We start from the raw sequence: 20,813 nt of genomic DNA, 5'->3' as shown, positions 1-20,813 counted from the left end.
AACTGATTCAAAGAACAGGAAGCTTTGTATTTTGTTTTAAACATTTCTGATAAAAAAGTAGCAAGTACAGTAACTTTTCATTAATACAGTCTCCATCATTTAAGGCAGCAAAGATGCAAGTAAAATTGGTACCTCAACAAGTCTGTTTAAACAAGAAATTAATTATGTTTGACTTAAAACACAAGTATTCTCTTGAAACTCATGAAATAAATAAGAAAAACATGGAAACAAAGATGAACTTATCACTAAGGAGATGTAGAAACATATTTTTGTGTTAAAAATCAATTTTGCCTAAGATATTTTATTACAAATGTACTGTGTTTCAGTACATCTGAAAAAAAGATTTGGAATTATAAAGCTTCTACTCTGTATGTGACAGTCCTGCTCCAAATTTTCATATTAATATTATAGGCATTAAACCATGTTTTTGCAGTAGTTTATTGGTCTGAAGAAATAAGTGGTTGGATGCAAATTACATCCTAGACTCATTAAAATCAGTAGGAATTTTACTTTGGTTTAGAGATTAAAACCATTACATTTACACTGATTTTGAAGTATTTTTCCACCTAGAGATTTCCCAGAGTTTTTAAACGAGGAAAATACTGCAAAAGTTACAGCAATGCTTAGATTTTCTTTCTAGTTTGCTCTTTTGAGCAATGGAAACCTTATTTTAATATGGGAATTTCCAGCATTTTCTCTTCCAGACAACTCTAGTAAAGTGACAGAGTAGGCAAGGTTTCCATTTCTGTAAAAAAAAAAGCAAAAAGATGAGATATTTTTGTTAGCCTTCTAAAATACTTCCACATGCAAGGAGATGAAGTGGGGCACTTTGGGAAGAGTTAAACACCTGATACTGATGTCACAAGAGAAGGCCACAACTAAGTACATCACTGCTATCAGTGGGAAGGCCTCTGCTTAACATTTAATGCTGACACAAGAGGAACGGGACAGCTCTACAGAACAGCGGTGCCATGCATGTAAAGAGTAGACAGGGAAGGACACTCTTACCTAACTGGGAATTCCCTCTCTGGGTTAAACAAATAATTAAATTCTGCATTCATCAAGAATATCTTATTGTGTCTGTAGTCCTTTCCCAAAAAACAGGCATGGAAAACCAAAAGGCTTTGTGCTCAGTAGAGGCTCTGGACATCTAACTCCGAATAGTTTCCCCATTCTCAGCCTATCCCTAATGGAGAAGAACAGCCTATAGTAGATAAAGGGCTGATATTAAAGTACTGGGAAGGGAGAAAGAAAAACCAGAGAAAAGATCTGTAAGAATGAAAATTTGAAAGAAATGGTGAGAACATTGGAAAAGTGCAGGAATTTCACAACCTGAGAATAGAGAAAAAGTGAAAAAAACAAAACTAAAGCATGCTTTAGTGTTCATCTGTTCTTATTTTGACAAATGAGGACAGACAACTTGAAAAGCAAATTCAATAGAAAAGGCAGCAGAGAAACACTTGGGAGAAGATGTGGAGTTTTATTCTGCTTCATATGGATTCATTTCATTTATTTCCTTTAGTCCAACAAGCTTCTCCTAAATGGGAGAAAAAGCACTTTTAATACCACCCATTCTTTTAATCTGCTTTAATATCTAGCACAAACTCAAAATATGTTAAAACAGAATAATTCTTACACATTACTAGTATGACTGAAGATCACAAAATCTGCTCAAAGCTGGAATGTAGAGTCTGGGACCAGTCTTTTTAAATATTTCAATAGTACAAATAAATTATTTTTGTCTCACTAAGCAACAAGTTCATGATGAAAATAGTGCTCAGCGATTTAGTATTTTCTGAAAAATCCCTAATTCTAGTAAGGTCTGGTCCTCATTCATGCAGGTTCACAGCCATAAAAATGCCAAAAGATATGTCTTCTAGCATAGAAATACTCTGAATACCACATAAGCAAAATCAACATAGAATGTGGAAACATTAAATGAAAGGCAATTTTTCTGTTTTGCACAAAGCCTGCAGGACTTTGGAATGCAAATTCTATATGTGACCTTATTTTATATCTCCTTTTTGGTCAGAAAAACAGTTGTCTGCTCATTTCAATACACAAATACTACCTTACACTTATAAATACCCAGTCTTTACCATTCCCAGGTGCACATGTGTACATCTAACACTTACAGGTCTCAGTTTCCAAAGTTGTATTGCAACGTGCCCATAGGTGGCAGAATGGGCATACATGAGACTCAAGAAACCCTCACCTGAACCAGCTCGTGCGACAACCGTTCCAGAACCTTTTTGGTCGTTTCACTAATTTCTAATTCTGTCACAACTTCCCAGTTACCATTCTGGAACCTCACTGGCATAGAGCAGATAATTCCTTCAGGAATGCAAAACTGACCTGAAGAAGAGGGGGAAAAAATGAAAACACGTTATTTTTCATCAGTATCAACATTAAGTCCTATAGTCTCCAACTGTAAGATCTCATTATAAATGGAGACTGCCTTTTTCAATCTACAGTTCAAAAAAGAATATCCCTTTTACTGTAACTTCATACTTCAGTCAGATGTGCATGAATCATAGCATCAGATGGGTTTGGGCTGCAAGGGACCCTTAAAGGTCTCTAGTTCAAGTCTCCTGGCATGGGCAGGGACATCTTCAAATGTAACTGAATGTACCTTGAATGTTTCCAGGGTAGAGGCATCTCCCACCTCTCTGAGCAGCCTGTTACAGTGTCTTACCACATTCACTGTAAAAAAACTTAATTATATCTAATCTAAATTGACCCTCCTTCACTTTAAATCCATTACCCCTTGTCCTATTGCAACAGATCCTACTAAAATGTTTGTCCTCATCTTTCTTATAAGACCTTTTAAGCACTAGAAGGTGCTATAAGATCTCTCCAGAGCCTTTTCTTCCCCCAGCTAAACAACCTCAACTCTCTCAGCCTCTTTTCATAAGAGAGGCTTTCATCCCTGTGATCATTTTGTGTGGCCCTCCTCTGGACCATCTCCAACAGGTTTCTTTCCTGTGTTGTAATAACACAATTGCTGTATCAGTTGAACATCTTAAAGGGGAAAAATTATTTATTTCATAAGGGTTAAATGCAGTGAAATATTCCATTCACTGGTTTACATAACTACACAAGAGGAACACACTTTCATAGCCCAGGCTCTAAGAACTATAAAGAGTTCTTGCACAAAAAACACATACATCAGAAAAGCATTTAAACTAAAAAAATAAGAGATCATCTGCAAAAAGACAATATTAACCTAAGAAATGCCTGTAAAAAGTGAGCATTATCGCAAGCTGTTAGATTTGGAAGTTGTTATGATGAAACAAACTCTTAGCCTCACATGATTTGTTTTACAAGCTTTTATTCAATGAAAAATATTGATTATAGATGGGAAAAGCTATTACATGCAGGGCAAAGCTACAAGAGAACATGTGAAACAAAACTAGCTTTACCTTCACTAAGTATTCCCAGAGAAAGGATCTCCTCAGGACAGCCATGGTGCCAGTACTGCAATACCGTGGCTACTGCATGAGCAGGTAACATTGCTGCACAACGCGACACCCGGGAACTCAGGGTACCCTGTGCAGACAGGAATTCTGAATGGATCCACTCGCTGCCAACAAAAAAATGGAGAAAAAAGGGATGAAAAACTAAGATCACTGCAGGAAGGGTAGTTTCCTAGAGAAAAAAATAACTAACCTGAGAAAGGAACTAGTCAAAACTTACTCAAACTTCACTAATGAAAGCAAGGCATTTTTACAGACAGAAAAAAAAAAGGTCTAACAAAAAGTAGCTTAAAAGGTAACAAGTCATACTTTGCTATGGAAGTTAAGCAATTTACTCAAGTCATAACCTATATTACTATTGTAATTTATATTTTATATGTAATTTAATATTTGATATGTCATTTATATATTACTGTCTTATGTAAGAACCCAGCCATGAACCAATTGGCCTGTGTGAGGCTGAGTACAAGTCTAGAACATAGAAATGTCTGCTCTCAGTAAATGCTAACTGTAGACCAGAATGGAAGCTCCAGAAACCCAGGCCTGGGTGTAGGTCACATCTGCTGCCCTCTCACTGCACCCACTCTTTCTCTGCTACTGTTCTTTCCACAGGAAGCTATCTAGCTGCCAGGTGTCCTTTTCACATATATTAACAAATCATCTGTTTTGGGAAACTGACATTAGTGTGCTCAGGCCTATTCCATGTAATTCAGGTACCTATATCTATTTAATACTAATTCAAAGCTCCTTCATGCAAACTAGGCATCTAAGTCACCACCTTGAATTCCACACTTCTTATAAACTGCTCACGATATAAGAGAAACCCACTCAAAACGTAGGAAAAATACAGTCTTAAAAAGAGTTGGCAGGAGAGTCAGAACTATGCACAGTACTAGGAACTACCCAACTTCTTTTGCAGATGGAATATCTCAACTTGTGTTTTCCTTTATTTACAGTGCCAATCAGTAAAGACAAATCTTGAAAACAAAAACCTTTCCTGATGTTTTATTACATGATTCAGATAAACATGAATTAAAAGCAGTTGTTTAATTTTACTTGAAAGAAATAAATCTGTACTGTACCTATCATAAATCATATTCAACAAAGGACGTGGAAAATTAGGAGGGCCCCGAATAGCACAGTCATATCCATAAAGTTTTGCATGTGACAAATCAATGTAGTTAGACCCAGTAACATTGCCCCAAACAATCACATCCTTTACTCCTGTAACAAAGGAAAGTGAAGAGACAAATAATTTCAGAAAAATGGGCTTCAGAAATCCTTTCCAAAATGAATTGTTCAAATCTGTGCCTTGCCTTGCTAGCAGAAATTTTTGATCTGAAAACTGCAACTAAATTCTCCGTAACATATGAAACCTCATCACAAGCTGAAAAAGGAGCTATAATTTATATCATGTCACTGTAAACAATAGTCAAAATCTAGTAAATATTTAACTCTTAAAACAGTAACAAATAATATTGCAAACATACATCCTGTAAAAACATACCTATAAACAATAAAAACAATCATTAAAAAATTAAAACTACCTGCTTTGGTGCAAAAGAGTTTTCTCAAATAACCTGCTGATAGGCTATCCAGCCTATTAACTTGCTCTTCTATTTTATTAGGCTCCAAAATATCTAGAGTTGTCATCAATGACCAGTTCTAGCCAGGAAACTCTTACAGAATCCTGATGCCAAGCAGAATGTCAGAGCACACTTTTGCTATGTAGTGCAGAAATGTGCAAATATAACGAAGCTATAACAATTGACCTGAAAACGAAAGTTAATTATCCTCAAAATAATACTACAATACAGTTCTAGTTTACTCTCATTATCTGCACAGCAGTATGTTGTCATGCCTATTCACAGCTCCAAAATAACAATGCACTACAGAGTGCAAATGCAGTCTTGAAGTCCTAGTTCCCAATCTCCAAAACAAGTGTCTTCCTTAGCATATTTCCAGCATGAAATACACATCAGAGTGGTAGGGCTGCATCTTAGAGCAAGCAAAAGACACTCTGGCATTCTGAACAGCCAAGAAATTCAGTGGGTGCACTGCTGTGCATTTCTGCATGCACATCAACTGTGTTCCTGAATGAAATATGTACTCCCGAAGGTGAGCTGAATTCCCCAAACGCTACATAAACATTTACCTGCTGTGCTTGTATTCAGCTTCCTGGCCAGCATGGCTTTAGCTGCACTTTCCCAGGTTGTCGCAACAGCAATGATATTTTCAGGCCTAATGGATGGGCCATATGTCCTTAACATGGTCGCCTTAAGGTTTGCAAAGGTTTTTCCTGATGAAACAACTTTGACCTCACTCTTGGCATTCTTCTCAATCAAGGGAGCATACACTTGGCAGATCTCACTCACTTCTCTGATGTAGCTCTCAAGGGATTGGACTTCAAGGTTTAAGAGGACATCATCAAGAACAATGATAACATCAGCATCACTAAAAGCCTGATCTAATTCTGTGTGCTCTGAAATACTGCGGAGAAGAGGGAACGCCATGTCTTCAGCTTCCATTACAACACCACGAAGAATTTCCTTAAACTGGTCAGTGTCGAGCAAATGGATACTGATTTCTGTGGTCATCCCAAACACTTCTCCATTTGCCAACAGAGGGATCAGATGATAACAGATTGGAACTGATGCACTGGTAAGAGAGGATGCAGAAAAGTTACAGTTAACAATGAACTACTGCTTGTTTGGAAGTATTACATAAACACAAAGGTGCTTATTTTGTACTTGATTACATTTAAAGATATCATTAGCTTGGATCCTTTACTGCTCTCTTTGTCATTTTAACAGGTTAAGAATTAAAACAGTTGGGTCCTTCTTTCAGTTGAACGTTTCTCCATCCTGTGCATTTCAGTCAATATCATCACTCAAAAATTTATGTCTTCAGAGAACCACAATTTTTTATGGTGGTCTCTTAGGACTACTAGAAATACAGGGATTTCTAAAAGTAAAGCTGCAAGAGACTTTACCTACTCTAATATTTTCAACAACATTTAATGCAAGATAATTGCACTATAAAATTTCTAGCTTATTTTGTAAATACTTGCTTTTCCCTAAACTGATCTGAGGTCTAAATTATGCCTGTTCATACCCCTCATTTGAACTTGTGTAAAACATAACAAAACCATAAATTATTTCTAAATTATATACTAATTGCTCATCGTAAGGGGTGCAGAACACAAGACAAATCATCAAGTTACAGGGATTTGTGCTTAACTTCAAATGGTTACACCTGTTATATGTGACAGGAAAAAGTGCATTCTTCTGAACAGAGTAAAAGTTCACAGACACTCTTCACACTCACCCAGTGATCCAGATCTGCATAGGCTTGATAAGACTTTTAATCTCTTCATCCTCTTTTACAATTTCAAGATGTGCCTGCAGGTTCTCCTCAGCAATGTCTAACATTTCCTCACTCAGCATCATTGAGGTGATGCCATAATATCGCTAAGAACAAAAAGGATGATGAATGGCAGTCCAAACCCATCAAGTTAACCAGTAATTTTATTTTACATTTTAAGGAGGAAAAAGTAACAACAATGTTGCAAAACATGGGCTTATAGTATTAAAGGCAGCTGATTACCTGAGCATATTCCAGAAAATCATTAAGTCCTCCCAGAAGCTGACCCTTCCCTCCACGATCCAACAGTTCTCTCCAAATGATAGGACTGTGTCTGTGCTCCCATCCATTTGTTTCACAAATGTCATGAAGCCACTGCTGATGTAAACATCCCCACCAGAAGTTTTAATAAGTCACATTTGATAACATTTAAATAGTACAGCTACAAGGATTCTTACTATTTCCTCTCAAGATATAATTACAAGGTGCTTCATAATTTGTGTACCTGTGGGTACAAGATGAGGGAATAACACAAAGCAAGATATGGTGGTACAGTGGCATAGCTCAGCTCAAGGTCCTGATTTCACTTAGTTGTCTTAGTGGTACAGAAGACAGCAATGTTGTGAAGCAGCGAGTAATTTGAGGATTCTTACTCGGCCACAGAAGGTAAGTAAGATTAACTGCTTTTCACCTAACTGTTCAAGTTATTTGGTGGAGGTGTCAAGCAAAATATACAAGAGAATAAATACCATAGTACTGCCTATCTCATGGAGTAAGACTGCATCTTTTTTTCAGAGCCTTATAGGCAGCATGTCTATAGCACAAATACTCAGATAGGCCCATCCACACACTAAACAAATATATGATATTTAACTTCATACTTCCACTGTAATTCAAAGCCCTTGAATGCCACAAAGACTCTTGACAAGTAACAACTCTGAAGGTATATGTAATCACAGTGAGCAAAAGATTTATAGGCTGAGCAGCCATTAATACTTAAAAAAAGAAAAACTAACAAAAACAAACAAAAACAAACAAAAACAAACAAACAACCCCCCCAAAAACAAACAAACAAAAAAAAAAAAAAACCAAAAAAAAAAAAAACAAAAAAAAAAAAACAAAACAAAAAAAAAAAAAAAAAACCCCACACAAACCAGGAAAACAAGCAAGCAAAACCACCTTGAACTTTTTCTTGACATAGTACAGCTTTAGGCTGGTCCACACTTTGTGTCCATTTTCTGTGGTATAACTCAGATGTCAGTTGCTCAAAACATGGTAACGTTTCCTCTGACCGGCTCTCATAGCCAAAGCTGCTTCTGCAGCACCTCTATCCACATACCAAACAATTATTGGAAGAGAAGAAGAACTGTACTACAGGTAAGCACATTTCTTGGTTTGTAGAGCACTGGGGCACCTACCAGCGACTTGACTTACATCCCTTACCTCCCACTTGTCAGGGTGCTGAGTAATCTTGTGAACCCTGAAGTCGGGCAAGTTTGTCTGGAGATAATCAGCCAGGAGCTCAGCCTTGGCATAGTAAGGGCAGTTTGCCTTACCTGTGAACATAAGAACAGCAGCATAATTGGATGATTTTTTCATTCACTGATAAGAGCTTAAAAGACCAAATAACGTGAGCCGGCTAAGGAAGGGTAATTCTGCAGGTGAACCAGACTCCACGCCAGCGTCCAAGGGGCCGAGAAGGCCAGTTCTGGGGGGACAGCAGCAGAGAGGCTGACGCCTCCCCGACGGGATGAGGGGGAACGCTGACCCGGGACCGGCCAGGGCTGCGCGGCGTGCAGAGAGGGGCACGGCCGCAAGCACGGCCAGCTGCCTGCCCGGCTCCCGGTACAAGGCGCCAGCGCCGGAGCTGTCCCTGCCGGGTCCCGGCTCCCGGTACAGGGTGTTAGCGCCGGGGCTGCCTGTCCCGGGTCCCGGTACAAGGTGCCAGCGCTGGGGCTGTCCCTGCCGGGTCCCGGTACAAGGTGCCGCTGCCGCCGGCGCTGCCCCGCCCGGTCCCGGGTCCCCCCTCACCCGCCACCACGAACTTGGCCATGCGCGCGCCGCCCTCCAACGGTCGCTTTGCCGTTGCTCAGCAACGCGCCGCGCGCCGCGGCAGTTTGTCCCTCGGCAGGCGCCGTCCGTGTCGCGGGGGTTGCCGGGAGCTCGCGGCGCTGCGGGCCCGGTGTGACTGCGGCTCCGCGTGCGAGGTAATAGCGGCTGCCGGGAGCGCCGGCCCGGCCCTGCCCTGCTCTGCCCGGCCGGCGCCATCCCCGCCGTTCCTCCCGCGTGCTCCGAACCGCTGCGGAGCCGCCTAAAGACCTCTGTCCCCGTGTACTGTCCCGCCCTGCTGGGCAGCGCTCCCAGGGCCACCGGGAAGTGATCCCGGAACCAGCGGCTTCTCCGCGGTAGAGCGAGGCCCCGCGGGTGTGCTGTGAAGGTGGCTTTCCCTGGGATGGCAGGCAGGCTGGGACAGGCTGGCGGGCGGGATCCCGTTCCCCGCTGTTGAAGGTCTGCAGGGACCCTCCAGAGCCCTGTCGGGAGACCCGTATGCCTGGGGAAACGTCCTTTAGGAAAAGACTGCTTCCCGGTAGAGCTCTCAGAGCAGCGAGGAGGAAGCAAGCGTTGATGTCCAGGCTCTCCTTCTACTGAGATATTTGACTGAAATATAGGAGACCGAATAAGAGCCTCTCTGCAAATCATTTTTTGGGGATCTTTTACCAGATCTTCTCCCTTCCTGTAAAAGTGCACAGATTTGACAGTTGAAACTGTGGGAATTTAAAGTCTGGTAACTAATCCATAATTTTCAATTGTTTTTACAGATGAGTGATCTTGTGCAGTTTCCCAGAACTGTTTCCACTGGTAGAATGTCATCGGATCCCTTACTTTGAGTTGGCATTTCAAATCCATTAATGAGATAGTAGCAGAAATGAATAATAAAATAAGTTATTTGTTAAATACTGTTAGATGTATACATAGGTACAGTTCTGTGCTCACTCCCAAATCTTCAGCCACAACAAGAAAACACATTTTATGGATTGGCAGATACAGGGATCCCTTAGGAAATGTAAACTTCGGGAAATTACTTTTAAATATTTTGCCTTCTCTGCATGGATCATCTCTTCGATCTCTATCTCAAAAGACAGATGTTTATAGCACAGGTGCAGAGGCTTTGGTGAGTGAGAAGGCTTCCCAGAGCTCCTTGGAAGTTGAAAAGTTGGATGATTCGGGGAGCCTCAAGCCGAAGCACGTAGGGGATCGTAGTGACCCGTTCTTTACCAGTCTCCAGAAGTGCACCTGTCCTTGCGATGCGCTGGACTTGGCTTCGGAGGCGGCTGTTTCCATTAAGCACTACACAAACTCTTTAACCATGGCCTGGAGGCTCTTCAAAAACCTGTCGGAGGAGCAGCAGCGCTACGAGAAGCAGCTGATCTTCGAGCACCCGGCGTTCGTGAGGCTGTGCCAGCAGCTGCTGCGCGACGCGCGCAGGATGACGCGCGGGGACCTGGTGTTCAGCCTGCACGCCCTGGTCAACCTCGGCGTGCCGCAGAACACGCTCCTCGTCCAGACCTTGGTGAGAGTGTGCCAGGTAAGTATGAACATCCTTCTCAGTTTGGACTGAATTACCAGTGGGTAATGCTGGGAAGCTGTGTGGCATCAGAGAGAGTTGGATTACATCCCTGTTTTAGTCTGGTCATGGAAACAGTTCCCATAGTTCATCTGTGTGTGCTAGTTTCTGTAACTTTTGAAACCACTGCCTGATTTCAGATTCAACAGAGAGGATGAGTCTCAAATATCATTACCCCTTTCAAATCAACTAAGTTTGACTGGTGTGAGACCTTGTTAGCTCTGCAGAATGAAAGCTTGTAAATTTTTTTGATGGGGAAAAGAAAATGGCAGGTACAGATTAAGAGTGGTCAGTTTTTCTTTTCTGAAACTTTTACTGGTTTGAAGTAATCTGACTTTTTCATAACATTTAACAGGAGAAGCTCAATCAACTTGATAACCGATGTATCTCAGTTTTGGCAACTACTTTAGCAGGGATGGAAAAAGACAAGAATGTGAGCGCTCTTCAAGCTGGATTACAGTGAGAAAAATATATCTTTCATGTGCTTTTCTTATTTGAATGTTGTTTGAATTCATGTCTGTTAGAAATCATCAAGGGTATGTCTGCACATAAAATACATTCTGTGGTTTTAGGAATCAAATGATCACATGAGATAAGAGCTGTGTTAGTGAATTTTGGCACTGTCTTTGCAGTTTCAAGGAGGAGGGCTTCCAGTGGTAAAGGGTGCTAGACTCGTCTGCAGGAGACTGTGTTCTGACTGCAGCTCCACCAGTGTCGCTTTTTGTGATATTGATCAAGTCCCTTCACATATCTATCCCTTTTTCTTCTGTATGCAGACAGGAAGTAATGAGATTATATTACTTAGGAACTTGTCTGATTTTTCATGAGGAAAAACATTCATTAACAGCCTGGAAGTATTTTCTTACAGTTCAGTAAGTGGAAATTCAGATGAAGACTAGTTGTGTCCTGCAAGTCCCTGTGTAGTGATTTATCAGAATAACTTCTTTGGCTTTTTTTCTGGGCCCATGCAATTTATGTGTGTAAGCAATCTCTCACTCCCACGAGATTGATTTTACTGAAGCTATCGCAGAACTTGCCATGGATTAGTAGTTTTGACCCTGTACCATGTTCTTCTTTGAGAAAGTGGATGTGAAACCCAAAAAACAGGTTCTCCTGGAAGCGCATGTACACAGTTCTTGAAAGCTGGTGGAAAGCAGGAGTTCTGTCTACAGTTTTCTGTCCTGGTGTCTGGCGCTCTGGCCCATTTGTAGGGTTGAATTTCAGACCAGTGCACTGCCTTAGAAAGTGATACTTAATATTTTTGTATGTATATTTACCTATTTGAGGGTGGTTCAGACATAACAATTACAATGCCACCCACTGAGTCAGAAAAGGATGTGCTAGAAGTGCACCTTCATCTTGTGTGCGTGATCTCTGTGTTATCTCCTTCTGTTCAGCCCGCAGCACTCTTTGTTTGGTTTTATTCCTCTCTCACATCCAGTTGTTGTCTGTATCTGTTCATGAGTTTCCTGTCTGTTTCAGAACTTGCCTGCACATCAATAATTTAAAGATAAAAATGTGAAATTTTCTTTTTCTGCAGAAGGATGTTAATTCCTTGAGGCTTAAGAGCACTCATATTTGTACTGTCACATGTGCAGTCTGGTCAGGTGCCCCTGCTATTAAGTACCAGTATCAGTGACAACATTCATCAGGATTAAGAAAGCATTTATAGTTGTTTCCATGTGTAAAATATCTGTGCTGCAGCTATGTAATGCAGAGTTGTGTCAGCATTTCAAAAATGGAAGATGGGAGAGGAGCAGGGAATTACAGCTTTAAGTTGGGGGGTACATCAGTGAAGAAGAATGAGGGTACTTACCCATTTCTGCTGAAATGAAGAGAGCTCTTGTGTGTGTTTCTCCATCAGGTTACTAGTGGAGCAGCGCATTTCAAGTATCAGAGACATCTTTATTCTGCAAAATCTGATGAAATGCCTGGGAAAAGATGCTCCAGTTTTTCTGAAAAAGAAATTAGAGGTAAAGTTAGCTGGAAGCTCTCATTTTTACTCCCACAAAGCCTGTGCTCCTGCATAATTTATAAATAGTGTATGGTTCTTTGCAGACACTGAAAGAGAAAATTTAATAGAAAGGTAATTGTATTAGCTGTATGCATCAGAGTCCAGCTATATCTGTAGGAAGAACTTATGTTTAGAGGCTGGTAACAAAAGGAATTGAGGCAGTAAAACCGCAATACCCTCACCTCTTTGGGTCAGCCACATGGTGTTTCATAGAAGTGCTTACAGGCTGTTTCCTGATTGCCTTGCCCAGCCTGTGCCTGAAGATGAGGTGACAGAAAACTGTGGTGGGGCTGTGTCCAGTAACTGTGCAGGGTGGGAGGACTGGTGGGAGTGAGATGCCAGAGCTCCCCAAGCTCATGGTCGTGTTTTCCTGTGTATGTGATAGGTCCCCTGGGAAGTACAATGGCTGGGAGCAGGCTGCAGGTTTTATGGCAGGGTGTACTGGGTTTTGTCCCCTGATTTAAAAACCCTTTAGGAAAACTTTTCAAACAGGGCCTGCTAGTTTTTTCATCACATAACGAAGGGCTCTGACATTAGAGGTTTTAATAGCATTCATGAAACATCATAAAACTGAGAGGAAAATAACATTTGCACTTGTTAACTAAAGGGAGCACTTAATTTTCTGAGCCCATAGGCTGCTATTTTTTTACAGGGCAATTTTTTATCATAGATGCATTTTGTATTTAGCCTCTGATATGTATACTGTAAAAATACTGTATTTTAACAGCCAGTATAGTTTGTAGTTTCATTTTTACTGACATTTATATCTAATGATGACTTTGATAAATGAAATCTCCTTTCTGGCTTCAGAGCTGACCTTCTCTGCCTCAGTCCACATTTGTTGCTGGGTGTTTGTATAAAATATAGGTCACTCACATACTGTTGAATCACTTTGGAGGCTTACAGCTTTCATGCATGTCAAAACCATAATTGGACTACTATGAACTTTTAAGTTAACTATATTTAATTTCTGCTACTTTCTTAAGAATTGGTAGAAGATGTGTATTCACAGTATTTGGAATTGACATTTACTGAGACTTTTTTAAAAAAACCATATAAAGGCAAATTGCTGGAATCTTGTATAGTGACACATTTCTGGAGCACTTGACCTGCTATAACTGTTTATTAAGAAATTTACAGTAGTTATTATATGCTTTTACTGTTTTTTGCTTCTTTTTCTTTCCTATAAATCTGAACTAAGGACTTTGAGAAAGTTTTGGTGATAATGTCTTCACCAGAAAGCAGTGATAATATACCTGAAGAATGAAGGATTTAATAAACTCTGGTTCACTTTAGATGGCAGTTGTGAGAGAAATAGATGGTTTGACTTTTCCGAATGCGCTGCGTATGTTTTTGGCTCTTGCTGCAATGAATTATTGTTCCCTTCCAATCCTGAATCCCTGCAGTAGAAAGATCCAGGGTAAGAAAAAAATATGTTAATTAAATTTCCCTTTCTTATACCAAATTCTTCCTAATTATTGTCTCATCTCCCTTCTCTGACTTCCTTTAAAATTCAGGAAACATATTTGTTTTACAGGATATTATAGTTATGTGGAGCCATTTGACAAGAAGCAGGACAAAAAATTACTGATCAATAATAAAAGCAAATAGCTCTTGTCATCTCTGCCCTTCTTAACTTTTATCTGAATTACATATTTTTCTTTACATTTTTTCTGTACACAGGATTTAAGAAAAAGAATTTAATTTTAGCAAGGAAAAGAGATTTCAAATAAAATTTTATAACAAATCTGAATTGAAAATTGACAATTCACAGGATGGATTGGTGACTTAGTGTGATTAGTTGGTAAACTAAAGGGAAAATTGCATTTCCCTGATTACTGGATTTAATTATGGAGTACTGCTTAATAAATAATTAACCTTATGCTGTAGCCCATAAAAATATTAAATGGAAGCTAAACTTTCACCTCTCTCTATACCTTTCCAATACATTGCTTAAGTCTGTGTTGTCAGTATGTGTTGATTCATGCTTAAAATACATAAGAATTTGTGTCTCAAAAAGCATTAAGGTAGCAAAATAGCATTCTTGATAGAAATTACCCAGAAGCATTAAGGCTGCTTGTACAGTCTCTATTTGCCCTGTTTGTTCAGATATATTAGGACACAATGTCTAATTGCACATCCTGGCGTCTCCTATAGGACTTTCACCACACCCAGCACACAGGCCTGGTGGCATATCCAGAGGGAGCAGTGACTTTCTTCAGCATTTCTTTAGTGTATGCTGAAAATCAAAAATCCCAGAACAGAAGATATCCTGGGAACACAATCTTCTTACTTACTTCGTTAATTTGTCCCCTTTTGCTGATTATTGTAGCTTGATTCTGGCTCAGTTTGGTTTCTTCTAGTTTCTTAATGAGTTTTATCTCAGTTGAGCTTTGCCTAGCTAGTCGCAGTCTTCTACAGTTTCTTACCATATTTTTCCCTCCTCCATCCCTTAACCAAACTGTTACTACAATGTCTGACAGCTCCCATTGCTTTTTATCATTTGCCCCTCTATGATCTTTTGTTACAGAAAATGTCCATGATGTTCCATTTCGGCAGTTAATTCACATTCTGGAAGCTTGTCACACTCTCCAGTACCGTAATGTAAAACTGTTCTCAGCATTAGCAGACTATGTTAATTCTACTGCCTACCTTTGGGACAAAAGACAGGTAATTTTTGAGACCAAATAATTTATAGTGGTACTAAGAGAGTATTTGATGCTTTCATATTACCTTTCTTCATGATCTTTAGTAAACACATGTTTATAAATACCAGTCTGGTGAAACGGATAGTTACATTTTTAAAATGCTGTTCTATTTATTGATAAGTAAAGAAAAAAAGTTTTGAAAAATTTGCTTTCGTTAAAAATGTATTCTATGAAATCAACAGGTAGGATCAACTTCACTGGTTTTCTTGACTTTTAAAACTATATTTTCTTTTAGATTATCCTTTTTCTCTCTGCCTGCGAGATACATGCCTTTCAGCCTACTGAGTTGCTGGATATTTTTGCTGAGAAGGTGATAGAAGACCCTGATTTCCTTAACTTGAAAAACCTTTTGATTGTTCTTCGAGTGTATTCACGACTCAACCATGTTCCTCGAGTCCAAAAGCATCTGTAAGTTTTCATTTTGAGTGCCTGATAATGTTACATAGTCATTACAGAGTAATGTATGGCAATAGTATTTAATTTTATTTGTCAAAGAGCTCAGAATCCTACTTCATTCACCTCTAAGGTAAATTGCTGTGTCTTTTCATAATTTTTTCTAAATACAATTTTTTTCTCTAACTGAAAGACTAACTAGGTTCTAGACTGACCAAGCTACTACTCTTGATAGGTAGCTGTATCCTCAATGTAAGAATCAAACACTAATGTTAGATAACACAAAATACAATTACACAAGATAATAAAGATTTCTGAGTTGTAGTTTTGTTTGAAATACATATTTTATGTAGTGTAATTATTTGTGTACTTGGATACTTTTCTTCTCCTTTTGGAAAAGGTTTTTTGAGACTCTTCATAGCTGCTTGAATAAGTGCCTACCTCAGATTTCCAACATAGAACTGCTGAAGGCAGTGTATTCACTTGGCATCTTAGGATATCTTCCCCACCATGCACTTGATGAGCTGCTGCAAAAGGACAGCAACGATGAACTTACACTGTCAGGTCAGACCTTACTTTGTCATGTACTTGTTTTAAACAGGATGTCTGCCTGTGTATGTAATTTGTTGTAATTATGTTAAAATATTAGAAATTATAGAACACAAGCATGATTAATATTAAATTTGAAGTCCTCAGGACAAAGCTAATATAGTGATGGTGATCTGAGTGATCTGGGTCTGCACTAGGGAATCAGGCTTATTGTCTTGGGCCCCATGGTGGCAACAGTTTAACAAGAGGTGTGCACTTAAATATAGGAAGTCTTACTTAACTTTGCAAACTAACTTTAGTACCAGGAGTCATGAATAGAAGTGTGATTTGGAATGTTCTGAGTTACAGTGAGGTCCTTGGAATGGTTTGTAGAAGAATGTGGTTCCCATGTTACCATTTTGTACAGCTAGTAGAGTATTTAAGTGGAATTTGCTATGCTAGAACAGACTATAAATGATAATAAAATGAAAAATTCTGTGGGATAATATATTGTATGCAATACTTTTTGTATCCTTTTTCAGATGATCTTAAAGAACAAAACACAGTGATGCTTCACTCTGTGAAAACATGTATGGAACTTGACAGCCCTTCTTTCACAAAGCCTGCATTTGTGCTCACTGAGAATTTGTCCTCATTAGTACCTCTTAATCTCAGAAAGGCTCAGGAGGCACTGATAGAACTTCTGGGAGATGAGAACATGTTTCGGCAAAATGTTCGGCTGCCGTACAGATACCACATTGGTATGAAGCGATATTACTGTCATAGTGTTTTAAATATGCATTTATAATCCCCAAAATAATAAGATGGTAATAAATTTACATAGGGTGCAAGTGATTAAAAGTTTAACACTTTGAAGATACAGTCTTTTAACAAATTAATTCATTGATTGGTGAATCTACTTTTAATGATGCTTCTGTTAAAGTTTTTAAATCTATTTACAAAAACTTTTATGATTTCTCTTGTTTACAAAACTGCTTTGGACTTTTTTTCAGGTATCAGCAAGGAGATGTTAATTGTACATAAATCCTATGCGGCCAACTTTGAGAGAATTGACATATTAGTACCAAATCATGTTAAAAACAAAGCCAAACAGCAGCTGCCTTTTTTTTCCTCTTTCCTTCTCTTTTGTTCTCTTGTTTCTTCCCTGAAGTTCTGGCTAAGATTTAGGCTCTACTTTCCTTTATGAAATGGGATATGATTTCTTTTGGTTTCTCTTACGTTTTGATACTGTCTTTTTTGTTGGTTCTTTTTTGTTTGTTTGTTTTGTGGGTTTTTTTGTGGGGTTTTTTTGTGGTTTTTTTCTGGGGTTTTTTGTGTTTTTTGTGGGTTTTTTGGTGGTTTTTTTTTTTTTTGTCTGTTTGTTTTTTGGTTTTTTTGTTGGTTTTTTGGAGTTTCGGTTTTTATTGCCAGCCACCCAGCTTACCGGTTTTTCAGTAGTAGTAGTAATTTTATTCCTAAATATTTCTAATGAAGAATTGGATTGCGGGAAAATCTCAGTAGGCATGAGAGACTGCGATACTGCAATCAAGAGTAGTTTCTTTAAATGATGATTTCACTCCATAAACTTAAATCTGCAGTTTCCATAAATAATTTTTTTTTTCTTGAGATGGGCAAGCTATAACTTTATATTCATTGAAGGGAGGGAAAAGCTATCAGTAATAATTCAATTATTAGAGAACAGCAATTAGAAACAGACCAGTGATGGTGTCGATTGACTTTGGAACAATTGATGGGTTCAAATGACAACATTAATTTTCACCTCTTGCGGAGTTAAATGTTTTGTTGTTTTGTTTTCAGATTTTGAAATCAGAATTGATTCAGACAGGAAGAAAGTGCTCCCCATAGCTGCAACAGATGATCATCCTGATTCACATGTTCAGAGGTGTCTTTTTCTGACTGCATATGTTTTTCTGGCATGCTAGTTTTATTTGCATGTATCCCATTCAGTTACTTCTTTGATTCACTTATTTGAAGAAGTAAAGTAGATAACTCAGTTGTTATTTGTGCTCACTGGAATATCCAGAAGTTGCCATGACAGTGCAAAGCAACAATTCATCCAGCTTGATACCTTTTTCTAACAAAGGCTAACGCTTAACATTCCAGAGAAGTAGGCAGCAAACATCACAGCGATCTGATACTCTTGTAATGAAGGCAGATAGCAATTTTTATAAAAGTATTTGTCCAATTAAACATTCAGTTATTCTCTCGTCTCAGAAATTTGCATCTCAGTGATATGTTATGGCAGTTAATTCTGCTACTGAAATATAATTTGAATAAAAAGGATCATCATATCCACATTTTAGGTGATTAATTTAATCTTGTGTAGAAGACTGACCTCTCAGTTACTGAAGCAGGACATATATCATTTAAGTAATGCTTAAGCAGAATTGGGTAATACTTAACATTTATGTGCTGGATCACTGCACAGCAATGTATTTTGTACAGTTTGCTTTTTGATATAAGGAGAGCTAGTGAATTGTGTAACAGAAATCAGTGTTCCAAGACATTCAGCTTTCCTCACCCTTCCAAATAGGTTATTATGGGAGGAAGTGACTGATTCTGAATATCATTAGCAAAGGATCAAAGTAAGTGCAGAATCTGTCAAATTAATGGAGAACGTTGAACAATCTATTTCCTTGTCATTGTGGGAGAAGTGGAGATCTAAGTGCCTAATTCTGCTGTAGGTATTTGGGTAGATGCTGGTACTTGTGTGAGGCTCATGGAAGAAAAGAGTTGAAATTACTTAAACCTGAAGAAGGAAGAATGACACATGTATTCTGCAGTGCTAAAGAACATCATAGAATCATTGTCTTATAAAGTATTATTCTGCATTTCTGCAGTAAAGTCTTCTCTACTTTCCTTGGTTGCAGGTTGGCTTTTCTGTTTGCTCCTGTGTCTGCCTTCTGTCTGGGTACCACACACCCCCAGGGGAAGCTGGCAATGAAGAAGCGGCATCTAAATAAACTGGGCTATCATGTGATTCTGGTGAGAAGAGCCCTGTTACTGTCTGCTTCAATCCTGTTAGCAGCACAGTGATGAGTGTGTTTGGTAGATCAGGCCTTGCTCTACAAAGCATGAAGGTTCACCAGGAATGGTGGGCTTTGTTCAAAGTAATTGTGTATCATTTCTAGTTAGAGGGTAGTGGTGCTGTCACTAGGGAGAAAAGAGAGAGGAACTCTAAAAGACAAGCTACTACTTACCATTATCAGTAAATAAATAGTTGAGGGGAAAAAAATCAAGCCAATAATGGCTTTGTCCCTGAGAAACTGTGCCTTTGGCTTATTTCCCTGATTTTTATAGACTCAGTGATTCAAGTGAACTTGTTTTCAGTGAACAACTTCCTGTGGCCTTCTCATTGCTGAGTACTTGGTTTGTAGGACAAGGTAGTTTGGACTATAGAAATAATGTACCCTGTCCTTTTACTTTCTTACAGATCCAGAGCAAGCAGTTCCAGGAAATGAAAAATGAAGATGCAGTTGAGTTTTTGAGAAGAAAAATTTATTCAGAAGATGCTTTCTCTTTTCCTGAAACAACTGTGTAGGATAATAATTAAAATAAACTAAGTGTTTTGGGTCTCCTGGTTTCTCTTTTTCTCGTGTAATTACTGTAAGGATTTTAACAGAAGAGATAAATAGTTATATACACAACTGCCTGCTCCACCATATTACTGAGTAAGAAAAGTTTGTGAAATGAACACTGGCTGCTGATAGTGGGAGCTTTCTTTTGTGAAGTGGGAGCAGATTTTCTTTAGTGGAAGGAAATAATTGATCCAAAAAGCACTGGGACACATATTGCTATTACAATGTCTTAATTTAATCTCTACTTTGCTTCCCCTCCTGCATGCCCTTGGTCAAATTTCTCTCTTCTCTTGAGCTGGGCCAGGGAAAAGATACAACTGTTTCAAGTGCTGTTGGAACCTGGCCTACAACTAGGCACTAGAAGGATTTCCTCTCAACTATATAGTTCTTTATGCAGAACTATATGTGGTAAATCAGTAAATAACTATGCCTAAGTGCTATATTAAAAGATCCAGCCATGTGGAAACTTCCTGAAAAAATCAATCTCACTCAGCTTTCAGAAGTTTAGGCCAGTAATGGTCCTGTTTGCTGTGTGCTTTTTTTTTTGAACCCTTTGCTTCACTGCTACTCTAATAGATTTTGATGCTTCTCACTGCAAGAACACAGATCTGCTGTGTCTGTATAAGCTCCACGGCTTATAAAAGCTATTAGTAGCTCCAAAGCTATTCAAAGAGGTGTTGCAATACTCAGATTTGTTCATTACACCCTGTGATGCATCTCCACTGACCTGTTAGGAGTGGTGCAATTGATTATGTTGTCAGAGCTCTAGAACTGCAAAGCAGCTTTGGGCCTTTTGGAAGGAGCAGAGAACCCATACATCTTTTCTCTTCTTGGTAATATGTAACTGACCAAACACATCTTGTTGTTCTGGAGTTGCTGAGGTTGCTAACAGCTTTTTGTTTCTGAGTTGTAATCAGATCTTCACTCATAATTTTGCTGTAGCACAGTCACAGGCCCATGGGCATGAGGGAAAGCAGGGAAACAGGAATACTTTCTACAGTGACTGTGTGCTACCTAACCGTGGTGCCCTTGCTTCACTTGCTAAGCTACAGGCACTCTGTTCTTTGTCTTTCTGAAGTATCGTGGACACATGGTTAAGGTACTACA

At 39.1% G+C, this 20,813-nt stretch overlaps 2 protein-coding genes across 12 annotated transcripts; one reads left to right on the top strand and one right to left on the bottom strand.

Annotated features, from left to right (window-relative positions):
• MDH1B (malate dehydrogenase 1B) lies at nucleotides 1-8,978 on the bottom strand. Of its 9 annotated transcripts, none has more exons than XM_056496483.1 (9): nucleotides 8,871-8,943; nucleotides 8,283-8,395; nucleotides 7,083-7,217; nucleotides 6,804-6,946; nucleotides 5,632-6,134; nucleotides 4,559-4,700; nucleotides 3,423-3,583; nucleotides 2,216-2,355; nucleotides 1-1,537 (listed from the first exon to the last, which is right to left on the bottom strand). In XM_056496483.1, exons 1-9 carry the CDS (start codon nucleotides 8,890-8,892, stop codon nucleotides 1,481-1,483), a joined length of 1,416 nt encoding a protein of 471 aa, XP_056352458.1. In that variant the 5' UTR covers nucleotides 8,893-8,943; the 3' UTR covers nucleotides 1-1,480. The 9 variants fall into 9 exon arrangements, with proteins under 9 accessions (XP_056352458.1, XP_056352457.1, XP_056352459.1 ...); XM_056496488.1 differs by having other exon boundaries at nucleotides 1,450-1,537; nucleotides 8,885-8,978; XM_056496489.1 differs by lacking the exon at nucleotides 8,871-8,943 and adding an exon at nucleotides 8,608-8,820 and having other exon boundaries at nucleotides 1,450-1,537.
• Nucleotides 8,951-19,703, top strand: FASTKD2 (FAST kinase domains 2). Of its 3 annotated transcripts, none has more exons than XM_056496478.1 (12): nucleotides 8,951-9,046; nucleotides 9,659-10,425; nucleotides 10,820-10,923; nucleotides 12,329-12,437; nucleotides 13,775-13,898; nucleotides 15,009-15,148; nucleotides 15,422-15,594; nucleotides 15,980-16,143; nucleotides 16,650-16,868; nucleotides 17,926-18,010; nucleotides 18,999-19,113; nucleotides 19,562-19,703. In XM_056496478.1, the coding sequence occupies exons 2-12, from the start codon at nucleotides 9,766-9,768 to the stop codon at nucleotides 19,667-19,669; spliced, it is 2,001 nt and encodes a 666-aa protein (XP_056352453.1). In that variant the 5' UTR covers nucleotides 8,951-9,046; nucleotides 9,659-9,765; the 3' UTR covers nucleotides 19,670-19,703. The 3 variants fall into 3 exon arrangements, with proteins under 3 accessions (XP_056352453.1, XP_056352454.1, XP_056352455.1); XM_056496480.1 differs by having other exon boundaries at nucleotides 9,037-9,276; XM_056496479.1 differs by having other exon boundaries at nucleotides 8,959-10,425.
• Nucleotides 19,704-20,813: the final 1,110 nt, after the last annotated feature.

The sequence above is a fragment of the Oenanthe melanoleuca genome, chromosome 7 (genome assembly GCF_029582105.1).
Source record: "Oenanthe melanoleuca isolate GR-GAL-2019-014 chromosome 7, OMel1.0, whole genome shotgun sequence".
Lineage (NCBI taxonomy): Eukaryota > Metazoa > Chordata > Aves > Passeriformes > Muscicapidae > Oenanthe > Oenanthe melanoleuca.
This window is presented reverse-complemented; position numbering and strand designations above follow the sequence as displayed.